General features: G+C 40.5%; 1 protein-coding gene across 3 annotated transcripts in view; it reads right to left on the bottom strand.

Annotated features, from left to right (window-relative positions):
- Positions 1-11,569, bottom strand: part of SDC2 (syndecan 2) — a 75,485-nt gene extending 63,916 nt beyond the window's left edge. Inside the window, exons 1-2 of one of the 3 annotated variants that reach the window (XM_087891367.1) lie at positions 11,304-11,540; positions 10,482-11,179 (exon numbers count right to left, since the gene is read on the bottom strand). In XM_087891367.1, the coding sequence (XP_087747493.1) occupies positions 10,482-10,541 (60 nt within the window). In that variant the 5' untranslated portion in view covers positions 10,542-11,179; positions 11,304-11,540. Of the gene's footprint in view, positions 1-10,481 lie in introns of all 3 variants that reach the window. The other 2 variants (XM_087891366.1, XM_034422485.3) reach the window with 2 other exon arrangements.
- Between the last annotated feature and the right edge of the window lie 2,537 nt (positions 11,570-14,106).

The raw sequence follows: 14,106 nt of genomic DNA, 5'->3' as shown, positions 1-14,106 counted from the left end.
TCCCTTGCTAAGTGACTCGTGCCCAATTTTATGGCTTTTTTTGCCATGGCCATGATTGTTAAGTGAAACATGCAATCATTTAATGAATCCAGCTTCCCTCATACACTCAGAAGCTAACGGGGCAGTTCATATGATCCTGGGATGCTGTAATCATCATCAATCCATGCCAGTTAACAAGGGCCTGAATTTTAATCATGTGACTGCAAGGACTATGACGACTGTTAAGTGTGAGAACGAGTTGTAAGTCTCTTTTTGCAGCACTGTCATATCTTCGAACAGTTGCTAAATGAATTGTTCTAAGTCGTGTACCACGTATACACCAAACTGGATCTCTATTACATATTAAATGATTTAGTTGTTTTTGTTCAAGAGGGCTGCAAATTATGCTTTACTGTGAACAAGAATGATGTTATCTTTGGAGAACTGTTGATTCATGGGAAGTCTTAGAATAAATTATTGGGGCAGCAGATCATCAAGCTCTCCCTTGCCTTGTGAGCAGACACTATGGTCAACAAAACAAAATATTGTTCAGAGAATAATACCCTGAAATCACCCTCCAGCCCCAGTTACAACAGGAAGCCATGTCACAGCACTTTGTGTGTTGAAGTGAACTCAAACTACTCACTCAACTAAGATGAGAGACGAACAGAAAAAAGGGGATTTTTATTACTTTTACAGAAGTGGTGTCTCATGGGGGACTAAATGCCATCACTCCATCTTCAAAGAACAGCATAGTTTAAAAGAAATAGTGATGTTCAATAAGATGACAAGGGTGTTTTTGAACAACAGGCCAAGTCCCCTTTTATGTCCTCTACAACATAAATAATTATTTCTCACAAGTAGAACATTGGAAATGGTGAACGGAAAAATTTAATTGAAGTATTATGGCAATACTACCCTGTGGTGAGATCGGTGGCCAATAAATTTAATAAATAAAATAAAATAAAATAGTTTAAGAATAATTGAATGAATTGTGAATGAATACACAATTGTCCAAATACTATCCGCGTGTGACTTTTTCATGTGGAAAACCCTTATAAAGAAATAGAAAATTGCAAGAAATCCTATTTATCTATGCTATTTATTTATATGTTTACATTCACTCCTTCCTCTAGTTAGAGCAAATAATTATTCAAATTCACTACCATTAATTTCCTGGTCTTCTCCATGGCTTGCTGCCAATATACAAATCAGTTTACAATCACAATAATAATCATAATTATTATAGGTGACAGGCTCTCATTAATCCATCTAAAGACCACCAAAGCATTTCATCTTAATTAGGAAGAAGAAGCAGAGTTGAAATTGCCCTGGTTCAAACCCCTACTTGAGACTTAAAGCATCCTTATATTATTCTGTTCAAAACAGGAGGCTTGTATATCTTGCCATACACAACGGTTCTGTTCAGTTATAGTACTTCATATTCCAGGATATACCATATCTTTACTTAACTCATACAATATTTAATGCTGCACTTCCCCCCTTTAAATGAGTGGCCCCACGCAGTTAGCAAAACAAAAGAGCAAATAAACAATAAAACAGTAATTTTTTAATGAAATTATCCTCCCGCCCTTCCACTCATAAAATAGCCTGAGAGGACTACTGAAAGAAAGAGAGTTAATGACAAATAGGATAAGCTTCTCTAGAATCAACTTAGAACTAAGGAGAAATTTCCTGACAGTTAGAACAATTAATCAGTGGAACAACTTGCCTGCAGAAGTTGTGAATGCTCCAACACTGGAAATTTTAAGAAGATGTTGGATAACCATTTGTCTGAAGTGGTGTAGGGTTTCCTGCCTGGGCAGGGCTTGGACTACAAAACCTCCAAGGTCCCTTCCAACTCTTCTCTTCTCCTCTCTTCTCTTCTCCTCTCTTCTCTTCTCTTCTCTTCTCTTCTCTTCTCTTCTCTTCTCTTCTCTTCTCTTCTCTTCTCTTCTCTTCTCTTCTCTTCTCTTCTCTTCTCTTCTCTTCTCTTCTCTTCAACTCTCCTCTCCTCTTCTCATCAAACATCCATTTAATTATAAACTTCTTCAGATGGTGGCAGAAAACAGATACCAAAGAAAATATCTGGATAAAAGTTTCCATAGGTGGGGCACTTCCACAATAAATTTTCTTATGATTTTCTATTTATTTTGTCTCCGAAGGAAAGGGCATGTATTCTCTCTCAAACGTTAGCTCTAATGCCCCATAATAGCCCTCAGTTTTTTCTCTAAAAATTCTTAATATTTCTACAAATCTCAGGACTGCTTCAAGCCTTCCTAATATCTCAATCTTGGGTTTGGCTGGTGTCATTCTGGGTGCATATAAACGGCATTCCACTTCTTAGTAGAAGAAATGAATTCCATCTGGCCCTTTGAAATATTTCAGCAGAACTTAAAAGGACTTCTTTTCAAAGCTTCTACCTGTCTGACAAATCTAAGAAAAATGTGGTGGATCTCTCAGATTAATGTTGAATGTACAGTATTAAGTAAAATACTTAATGTATTTGTAATGTATACAAATATAATCCTCAAGTGACATATGCAGCAAGAGAGACAGGGCCAACCCAAACCATGGTGCTCACCCCTCCCATATCCCCCCAAAAGAAGTCAACTAGAGTGATAGCTGAACTTTACTACAAAGTGACTATAGGACAGTGATGAATTTTTTTGGCACTCGCATGGAAATGCCACGCTCCGGAAAAGCTGAACATCCGGGTTCTAGCATGCATGTGCCCAACAATCAGCTGGCCGACACACATGCGTAGGCCAGCTTTTGGCGTGCACGAAGGGATTGTGCTCTGGAAAAGCTGAATTTCTGGGTTCTGGTGTGCATGCGCACCCAACAATCAGCTGGCCGGCGCACATGTGCACACTGGTTTTCGGCACTGCCGCATGCACAAAGGACAGCTGATCATTGCGCACACATGTGCACCAGAAAACCGGAAGACAAACAAGGCCGCGCGTGCCGGGCGATATGGCTTTGCGTGCCACTTTGGGCACACGTGCCATAGGTTTACCAACACGGCTATAGGACATGCAGGACAGATAACAAGAACGCTCGTAGCTCTGCTCTCCGGCACCCTAATATCTGCTGTCTGAGGCACCTGCCTCATTTTGTCTATGGAGTCTCCGATGCTTTCTGAGCTTGGTTGTTTGCTTACCCAACTAGAACTACAACTGCAACCAAACAATCCTCAGAGAACATCAAGGATTTCACAGTTTAACCCTGAGCTACATATAGGTGGTCCTTGATTTACGACCGTTCAAAAAAACCAGTTTAACAATGATTTGAAGTTACCACAGCACTGAAACAAGTGACTTACCACCTGTCCTCAGAGTTACAACTGTCGCACCATGGATCATAATTCATGTGCTTGGCAACTAGCTACATGTATGATAGTTGCAGTGTCCTGCAGTTACCTGATCACAATTTGCTATCTTCCTAACCAACTTCTGACAAGCAAAGTCAATGGGGAAGCCAGCAGGGAAGGTTGTAAATTGTGATCATGTGATGTCTCCCTTAATGACCATGGTTATTCATTTAATGACTGCAGCACTAAAGGTCATAAAAATAAGAGTGCAATCATGTGATGCCTCATTTAATGACATCACTTAACAATGAATTTCCCAGTCCCAACTGTGGTCATAAACTGAGGGCTATCTTCTACTGGAATCACATTGTCTACTATCAGGGCCACCCATAGGTGAAATCACAACTTCTCCATGGATCTCTTTTCTGCCTTCCCTTCTGCTCCCAGAGAGGCCATCATTTTGACTTTAAAAAACAAAACTGCTAATAACAATGAAAGTGTTTTTTTAAACTGCAGTGTAAAATGCAGAGAATTTTCAGAGGAATTCAGTTGGGAAGGAAAGGACACATATTTCTGCTCACAAATTGTAATAAATTAAAATTGCACTCATAAACATTCATTTTACTGGGTTAACAAGCATCCCAATCTTTATTAGATTAACTCTCATAATTCCTTAGCTTTTGACTGATTATGGGTATTGACTTCAACAATAAAATATTGTAGATTTGGCAGATTACGAAGATAATAGTTTAGCACTTGGTTTCCCATATATAAGAAGTGTCAAACCACATTAACAACTGGCCAGATAAAAGAGCAGGGAGAACAGGAATGTTCTAAAACTCCTTTATTAAACATCAACTTAGCTGGAAATATTGGAAGTAGATATCCCAGCATAACTGGTGGGCACCAGGTTGGCAAAGACTGAGCTTTGTCATCACAGTGTATAGCTGTGGCTGATGAAATCATATCCTCATAATTGCCTGCAGGAACAATTCTGCAGCTGGAACAAACACTCTGTGGTGGCAACGTGTATGTTTTGAAGACATCCAAATATAGTTGAAGGAGAGGATGCCAAGTACTTTACCACAGTTCTACCACCACAATTGATGGCTTTCTGCATTTACTGTAATCCTGATACAATTTTCTTTGCAACACATGCTCCCTCATTTAACACACCACAACGTCTGTAATTCCTTATTTCTCTTGTAACTGCAGCCAAAAAAACAACTCTCCTTCTGTTTGTTTGTTTTTTTTTAAAAAAACTGTGGACTAGAACTTATGTACCTTTCCAAAGAAACGGAAACAAAACAAATCAGAAAAGAATAACTAGATATGGAAAAGTATAACTTTTTGGTTTAATATATCAAAGAATTGTGTTTATACATTTGAAAATAAGAATCGATTCCATAACCATAGCATTACTGAGTCAAGACTATATGTTTCCAGCCATACAGAGGAAATCTGTATGAAATTATGCTGTCAATTGTAAGTGATAAAATAGAAATTGTACAGAATTGTGGGGATTTTCTTGCATTTAATTCAGAAAAAAACCTGAGAAAGCTGAAGCGAGAAAGCTGAACAGAAATGCAGTCAGTAAAACACTCCTCCAGATATTCCCTTGAACCACAGTCCCCAATGATTTCACAGAGACTTCAGAGCAAATATACATAAACATTTGTTAAATGTGATTCAGAGTTATCTGAATAGGTACCTCACGTCTTGGACAGTAACCAGCTTGGTGCTTCAGGGTGATGCAACTTGTAGTTAGGATTATATGGAAGAGACCAGATGGAGGAATTTCCTTCTGTTTATTCAAAAAAAAACCTCCCAAAGGGCATTTCCATTCTTCAGAGTTTGAATACAATCAGATTTCACCTTAAAACTTTGAAAACAGCGCTATAGAACAGGGGTGTCGAAACTTGGCAGCTTTAGGATCTATGGACTTCAATTCCCAGAATTCCCTAGCCACCCCCTGCTATAGCAGCTGAAATTTGAGGAAAGGGGAGGAGACAGTGAGAGAATGGGTGGCTTACATGCCCTTTTTGAGATAAAACGATTCAAATAAAATGACCATTTTTGCTTCAGCCTCAGATACATCATACATGAACCCACAATACATGGACTCATCATTGATACTGTGAAGCTGAACTACTTTGAGGCTGATTTTGAAGCAACGCAAACTCCCATAAAGAAGGAACAAAATTCTCAGGAAGAGGTCTGCTCTAGAATATTCTAATTTCTCCCTAACTCATCTATTCCTTTGCCTTTCCTTCAGTTCAGCTTAGCAAGGAACAGATTCTTTGGACTCATCGTAAATACTTGAATGAATTCATGTTTAAAATAACAATATGGATCAAAACCCATAATTTTTAAACCTTAATTTGTATGGGTTTTATCATGATGGAGATTCATACAGTCCTTCCTCACAGTATTGTTCTATTCAAACCACAATTAGCTCAGTCAAGTCACCAATCAGAACTCAATGCAATACGCACACAATACTCATACACAGAAACATTCACACACACCACACCTTGCCTCTCTGATGGATCCTGGGCACCCCTTAGTCAAGCACTTGAAAATTTTCAATTATTGCAATGTGCTATAAGTCAAATTCTCTTTGAAAAAAATGATTCCTAATTCCAGTTGGATCATCTCAGAGCTGCTAACATTTTTCAATGTAATCCATACTGGCATGGATTAAAGCAATCATATTTCAGTGCTTTAGCAGAGATACAGGCAACTGGTCTGCTTCTAGGAGAAACCTGAATTTCACCCCATCATTTTGGATCTAAAGGTAGTTTTCTGCTCTGATTACCTGACCAGGCAATATAATATTCTCTGAAGAAGGATGTTCCTCTTCTTTGCTTTACACAACTGATTTCACAAGTGAAATTAAATGGGGAGCTAATCAGATAAAAGGCATTCTCAGCTGCATGGTCGGTTATGGGGCATGGTCTCCTACAAAACTCACATGGAATTCTTACTACTATTGGTTCAACATCAGGTAATTTCAATCCAATTCAATGTACCTGTTACACATATTGTTCTGTTTATATGTATTATTTTTAAAAGTATTATTTTTAAATGCAGCATTAAATCTTGATCATGCAAAGTTTCATTGATCGGTTTTTCTATTACATCAATAAAGACCCAGTTCACAAGCAAAATGCATATAAATCTCATCATTCCTAAACTGTAAATCTGGAGTAGTTGATAGTGTCAACTTTTTATATAATGAGGATTCCAATTTGGGGTATACAATTCAAAATCACATTCACATCTATAAACTAGTTTACTGTTCACAAAAATGTACAGATGTTAATCCAAAACAGGAGTAAAGCAGATATGTATTATTTCCTTTATCATTTTTCACTTTCAACATGATGAAATTGACAAGTATCCTTCCAATGCTCAATTTTCCACAATTAAGACTAAAAATCGTTTAATATATTCCACGTATTTGTTTATTTAAAATACCCAGTAGCTGAAACTCTCTGGGTAACATACAAAACACTCTAAAAATATAATCTGAGTAAAAATATATGATAAAATCAAATCAAATATGAAATATTTTATATCTTTATATGAAATAAATATATTTCATATAAAATGAAATATTCATATAAAATGAAAAATAAAATATTTGATATGTTTATATGAAATATACATTCAACAAAATAGACCACAACCTACTTCTTGGTAAACTAGAAAAATGTAGGATAGATAGCATCACCAGCATAAGGATTTCTAACTGGCTGACAAACTGTACTCAACGAATAGTCCTTAATTGTACTACATCTGCAAGGAAGGAAGGAAGCTTAGGCCCAGTACTATTCAATATCTTCATAAATGACTTAGATGAAAGAATAGAAGGGGAACTCTTCAAATTTGCAGATGACACTAAGCTGGCAGGAATAGCCAACACCCCAGAAGACAAGTTCAGGATCCAAAAAGATCTTGACAGACTTGAACAATGGGCCCTATCCAACAACATGAAATTTAATGTTGAGAAAAGCAAGGTTTTACACCTAGGCAGCAGAAACCAAAAGTATAAATATAGATTAGGCAAAACCTGGCTCAAAAACAGTAACTGTGAGAGAGACCTGTATGTGGCACCAGCCAAAAAGCAATACAATCCTTAGTTGTATAAACAGAGGTATAGAATCAAAATCACGTGAAGTAATAGTACCACCTTATAAATCCTTAGTAAGACGACACCTGAAATACTGCATCCAGTTTTGGTCACCACATTACAAAATAGATGTTGAGACTTTGCAAAGAAGAGTAACGAAGATGTTTAAGGGCCTGGGGACCAAAACATATTAAGAGCGGTTGCATGAATTGGGTATGGCTAGTCTAGAGAAAAGAAGGACTAGAGAGGACATGATAGCAGTATTCTGGTGTTTTGAGGGGCTGCCACAAAGAAGAGGGGGTCAACTTATTTTCCAAAGCACCAAAAGGTAAGACAAGAAACAATGGATGAAACTAATCAAGGAGAGAAGCAACTTGGAATTAAGGAGAAACTTCCTAACAGTGAGGACAATTAACCAGTGGAACAGCTTGCCTTCAGAAGTTGTAGGTGCTTCATCACTGGAGGTTTTTAAGAAGAGACTGGACAGCCACCTATCTGAAATGGTATATGGTCTCCTGCTTGAGCAGGGGGTTGGACTAGAAGATCTCCAAAGTCCCTTCCAGCTCTATTCTGATTGATCAAAACACCATATGAACTAAGCAACAGCATGGCAGTTCTTCAAAAACTAAGAATTATAATCAAATAAAAATCAATTAAAAAACCTGGAACGGCCTTTATCTGGTAATAAAATAATGCCAACGTAAGCGCCAGAGCCTCTCTGGGAAGAAAAGTCCAAAAATAGGATAATACCAAAGAAAAACCTCCCTCTTTGGAAAGGCCCACCTCATCTCCTTTGATGAAGGTACCTAATTTAGATGATCTTATAGTCCAGGTAGGCACACATGGGAGAAGATGCTCCTTCAGGTACCTGGTCCTAAGTCAAGAAACATATATGCATCTCATTAAATTTACTCAGAGATACATATCTGAGGTAAATAGAGAATCATATGACTTCTGTGTAAGCACAATTAATTCTCTCCACATTCAATCCAACTCCCAGTCACCACCACAAGAGATGTGTTATATAAAATATTTAAAGATCTGGCTACCAGTTATAGTAACTGATTACAGCAAACTGAATATCTAAAACCAGTTTGAAGGACATGTTTGACTATATGTAAAGATTACTAAAGTAATTTTTAACATGTAAAAAAAAGAGTTCAATAACGAAACAATATTTTAAGCTATGCAGAGGGATTCTCCTCATTTCTTTGGGGGGGACATATGGGGGGAATCAAACTATGTAAGAACAGAGAAAGTAAAATTAAGGCCACATCAAAACACAGAGAAGGAAAAGGAAGGTCTGTAGCATTCTCAGATTTCAGCTGGGCTTTCACTCTTGGTATTCAGCAGTGATGCCTGCATTACAAATGGAGAATCACAAATACAAGCATTCTTCTCCAGAGAGTGAAATTCAGTATCTATTGCAAATTTCTCAGATTCAACATAAGATGAACTACATCTAACCTTGAACAAGGGGAAAAGAAACGCTAGAAGAATAAGGCAACAGTATTTTGATTATTCCACAAATATACTGGAATAAACCACAAAGGCATGTTCAAGATCTGCAGCTGAACTCATATTCTCAAAGGGCACAAGCACTTTAACCAGCAGAGATCATCAGGGATTTTATCCATCAAAGAGAATTTCTCTCCAACAACTTCTCCACAGAAGAATTTGGGCAATGGAGGAGACAGTTTCCTCTGCAATAGATTCAGATTTTTTTTTTGCCACAACTTTATCCATCCTTGCCAGAGAATAAACCCTTTGACAAAGTCCAGAGAATATTTGAAGAGACCTGCAAAACATTGTCTTTCTTCTCTGATGTCCTTTTCCCCCCTACAATAATACACAAGAGTAGTGTATAATTCACTACTCTTGTGTATTATTGTAGGGGAAAAAAGTAGTGTATAATTCGCTACTCTTGAGTATTCACAAGATGAAACCTACTGGTTTTGGAAATGAGCCAACAACTGCAAATAAAACCCTAATTATTTTTAAAAAATATTATTTCCCTAAAATCATGAATTATGATTCCAGCGTTCTCATAAATCCTCTAATTTACAAGAAAAACAATATGATTGTTCATCACCCTTTTTCCCTTCCAGAAGGAAAAAAAAAAAACCCCAACTGAATCCACCTCTTCCCAACATAATCCAAATTTCCATTTGGATCTATCAAACACAACTCAAGTGATGCCAGACTGGATCTGCAAACACATCCAAAAACTGTCACATTCAGAATCACCATGGTATCATGTTCTCCTAGAGTCCTCCATTGAATTCAACAGACTGAAGGAAGGAAGGAGAGGTCTGAATGATAAATACACCATACAGTTTAACACTCACGCCCCCCACCTTCCCATATTGTTTTTACGCTCCTCTCTTTTCCCCGACCCGTTTTTCTGTCTTGTCCCATCTTTTTCCATATGCAATTTTCGGGCAGATTTTTGTTTAAATAAAAACGTATCCCAAGAGTTATCCATAAAGAATCTCCAGTTCAAAAGCCTGCTTCCACCACCATCAACCCCGCCAAATCCCAGGAGGAAAAAACATTTTCCACCCGTCAAATAAAAATATAGTGGCTCTCTCTGCCCTTCCCCCTCTCCCCCGTTTCACATACCATTAAGCAGGGCGCCCCTCCTGTTTAAAAAGTTTTGATCTTTGCAAATGACCTTCGCAAAACTTCTGCGCAGCAGATGTGGGAACAGCGGGGGCGTCTCATCCTTCCTCCCGCTCCGGATTGATCCCCGTCCCGCCGCGCCTCTTTCTCCAATTTGAGGCCGAAGCCAGTTTCCGAACCAAGCAAGGGGATTTCGGTGCTGGTTTAAAAATATATACCCGCTCTCTTCCATCGCCCCAGGGTCGAGCTAGACTGCCCGTAAAGGCAGAGCGGAGAAGACGGGAAAAGTTCCCCAAGAGTTAGAGCAGGAAAGGAGAGGCACCCACTGACCGAGTGGACGGAAATCGTGGGAATCCACACCAGCGCCCCTCGCAGCTGCCCCTTTGCCCTGCTTCCCCCTCCCCACAGGACATGAAAACAACCCCCACTTACCGTCTCGCCCGAGACGCAGGCCGATAAGGCGAAGGCAAGCACCATCCACACGTTCCACATTATTCCCGCGTTGCAGCTCTCGCTGCGGCCCGCAACGAAAGGAAGGCGGCGTGAAAAGAGGCGCCCCGCAGATTCCTTCCCCCCCCCCGAAGGAGAGATGTGCCAACCCGGGCAGCAAAGCGCTGACTAACGATCCGGCCGGGAGCGACGGCCTCGCTGGCTCCCCTTTCGCTCTCCTGCCTTCCTCTCTCTCTCTCTCCCCCTCGGCTCCTTTCACCCGCCGCTCCTCACTTGTCGGCGTGCTTCAGGGCGGAGTTGGCCGGCTGGCGAGGAACGGAGGGGGTGGATGGATGGATGGATGGAGAGGTAGGTGGATGGATGGGTAGGTAGGTAGGTGGGTGGGCTGCTGCCCGGCGCTTCGCGGGCCCGCGACCTCCCCTGCCCGGCTCTCCCGCTCTCGAGGCTGCGGGCGCAAAGAAGAAAGTTTGCAGTCCGGGCAGCAGCAACAGCAGCGGAGCAACCGAGGCGCGCGCGCTCCCGAGCGTTTTCCTCGCTCCCCCTGGAGGATGGGGAAGAAAAGCCGAGCCGAGCCGAGCCACAGGCGAGCCGGTCCTCCTCAGCTGCTCCCACTTCGCCTGGCCTCGCTTTTCTTCCGCCGTCTGCGAGAAGCGACTCCTAGTTAAAGCCTGGCGAAATTCCTGCAGGATTACAACACAGATTGGCAGGTCCTTCAGCCACTGGGAGGGCGCTCGCCGCGGCAGCCGGGGCTCGGTTTGGCCTCTTGCGAAGCCCGGCTAATCCCTCCCCGGGACCGCTACCCACCTCTCCTCCTCCGCTTCTTCGCCTCCTTGTCTGCCCGCCCGGCCGCCCAGCCTCCCCCGCTTTCCCGCGCCTGCTCCAAGTCCACCTTGGATGCCCCGGGAAAGCGCTCCGCTCCCGGTCCACGCCGCGAGTGGGTCGCGCTGCCCTGCTCGGCTCGAGCGACGCTCTCCCGACATCGGCCCCGGCGCTTCCAGCTTCTTCTGCCGGCGGAAAAGGCAGAGTTTTGAGCAAAGTGCCGCCGCATACTTGCAGAGGTGCAACTTAAAGCGGGGGGGGGGGGGGCTTTGCTGGCATTTGCTAATGAAAGGAGCATCTCCGTCCAATGGAAGAAGCATCTTGGTTTGCTTGGACTATTTAAATGCCCTGTGCAGAGGCATCTGTATGATTAAAACTGCCCTACGCTTTTTGCTCGAGGGTTTTTCATACATGCTCTGAAAAAGCACTTCCTCCTGTTTCCAGAGTCCATGTAGTCTCCAAAAATAATCCTCCCTCTTTCTCTCTCTCTCTGTTCAAGTCAGTGTTGGCTCCTGGTAACTGCCTGGACAAGTCCCTGCAGTGTCCTTGGCAAGGTTTTTGAGAAATGGTTTGCCATTGCTTCCTTCCTAGGACAGAGAGAGAATGACTGGCCCAAGCTCGCCCAGCTGACTTCCTGCCTAAGGCAAGACTAGAACTCACATCTCCCAGTTTCTATTCTGGTGCCTTAATCACTATGCCAAACTGGTACTGACTCTCTTCCCTGACCACAGACCATCTCCTCTAGGTAGCTAAGGAACTGCTTGACTACTGAAAACATTTTTTTTTCCTGAGCATATGGCCTTTTTTCTTGTAGTATTTCCATCTTTGACAACTTATGGGGTGTGTGCTGACTCCCTGTATAAATGGGGAAAGACACCTTCAGCACAATGTGATTGCGGGGCCCCTCGACAGACTATCCAGCATATAGTGAGGGAATGCCCTAACAGAAGGTATCCAGGAGATTCTAGGGACTTCCTCTGCATAACAAGGGCAGCTACTGACTGGATCTCCAAACTCGACATTAAACTTTGAAATGTTATTTCTGTTTTCCTTTTAGGTTTTCTTACTGCTTTTTTATTGTTTTAATTGTTTTTAACCTGTAAAAATGAAGTGTTTTAATACTGTGTGTGACCAGCCATACGCTAAATAAATAAATTTGACTACCATGATGGGGTAAGAGTATAAGCCTGAATACTTCTCAGTATCAGTCGCTGGAGCAAAAACCAAGCTGGCTGTGCTAGTGTCGTCATTTCCTATCAAATGCCTATTGTGTATCTGATGTACTCAATATTGTGCCCTTTGTATACATTCAACTGGGGCATCTTTTTGGCTTCCAACAGGCATTTACATCCTTAATAGTTTCCCTAGAAAGTTGGTTGGATTCCAGAGGAAGCTATTATTGTGCCATCGTCTTATTTATTGATCTAATTTCACAGAACGGACGTGGAATCCAGGACAAAGTCTTTTACTGGAAATCTCTCATTTGGTCTTTTTTCCTACAAGAAAAAAGTATTGACATACTGTACTACTCTATCATTACATGAATGGCATTTGTTTCTTGGGTGAGCTTTTTCCTTTCTTCATTTTTTTTCTAAGTAAAAATTGAGACGTCAGCTATATTAAATTAAATATTGACAGCGAGAGCAGACATTATAAACACCCTGAATAAAAGGACACCAAACTGATCAGAAATATTTATCTAGAGCAATAAATCAGTTTCTGCCTATTTGGTTCCCATGGTATTGTACCAATAAAAAACCCAAAAAGATATGACTCTAAATAAATGTTGCTATGCAATCCAAGGAGGAAGCATGTCCAATCCACAGCTCATGGGGCACATGCAGTCCTGAATAGCTAGTAATGTGGGCCCACAAGTTTGTAATTTAAAAAAAAATGATAAGGGAAATTTGCTGTTTGTACACATTAAATACATTATATATTTTAAATGCGGCTCAAGACAATTCCTCTTCACTCTATGCAGTCTAGGCAAACCAAAAGATTGGATATACATGCTGTATAGGTACAAACTGATAATATTACAGAAGGAATAGTCCAGCTAAACTACTAAATGTCAAGCTAGGAAGAACCAATCTTGTAAGAGTAGGAGTTTCATAAATGGGAAATATATTTAAGGTTATTATCACAAGATCTGTAATAGCAAAAAAAAAAAAAAAAAGGAAATTGCTAATGGAATTGGAACAAAGAAAGGGCTAAAATTAGAATGTTATAACTAAAACTTCAGGATAGTTAAAGCTGTATTTCAAACAGTTATTCTAATGTTCCTTCTTAATAGCATAGTTTGTTTAGCCATTATCACTCTTCACTTCCTAAAATTTGGTCTCTGTCACCTCTTGTTCCCTTTCAGTCAGAATTTTCTCTACATACACATGGTTCGATATCTTTATTGCATCCTCGTTTGCAGCAATGGCCATTCTGTTACATACTGTTTTTTAAATTATCCATAGCCTTTTCCACTTCATCATCATCCACTTCTTTTTATATGCTTCCCGTAAGTGTAATTTCACAACACTTCTATCACATTCTTTATTAAAATACTTTTTAATCTGTACCAAACAGCTTCCATATCCTGTTTCTTAAGTCTACTTTCTACTTATTCTCTTGAGAGATGTTTAGAGAAGTTTACACTGTGCTGGTGGGACCACACTTGGAATATGTTGCCCAGTTCTGATCACCATGATACAGTAGAGATGTTGAGACCCTGGAAAGTATTCAGAGAAGAGCAACAACGATAATGAAGGATCTGGACACTAAATTGTATGATAAATGG

The sequence above is a fragment of the Pantherophis guttatus genome, chromosome 3, assembly GCF_059756535.1.
Source record: "Pantherophis guttatus breed Tessera chromosome 3, ASM5975653v1, whole genome shotgun sequence".
Lineage (NCBI taxonomy): Eukaryota > Metazoa > Chordata > Lepidosauria > Squamata > Colubridae > Pantherophis > Pantherophis guttatus.
This window is presented reverse-complemented; position numbering and strand designations above follow the sequence as displayed.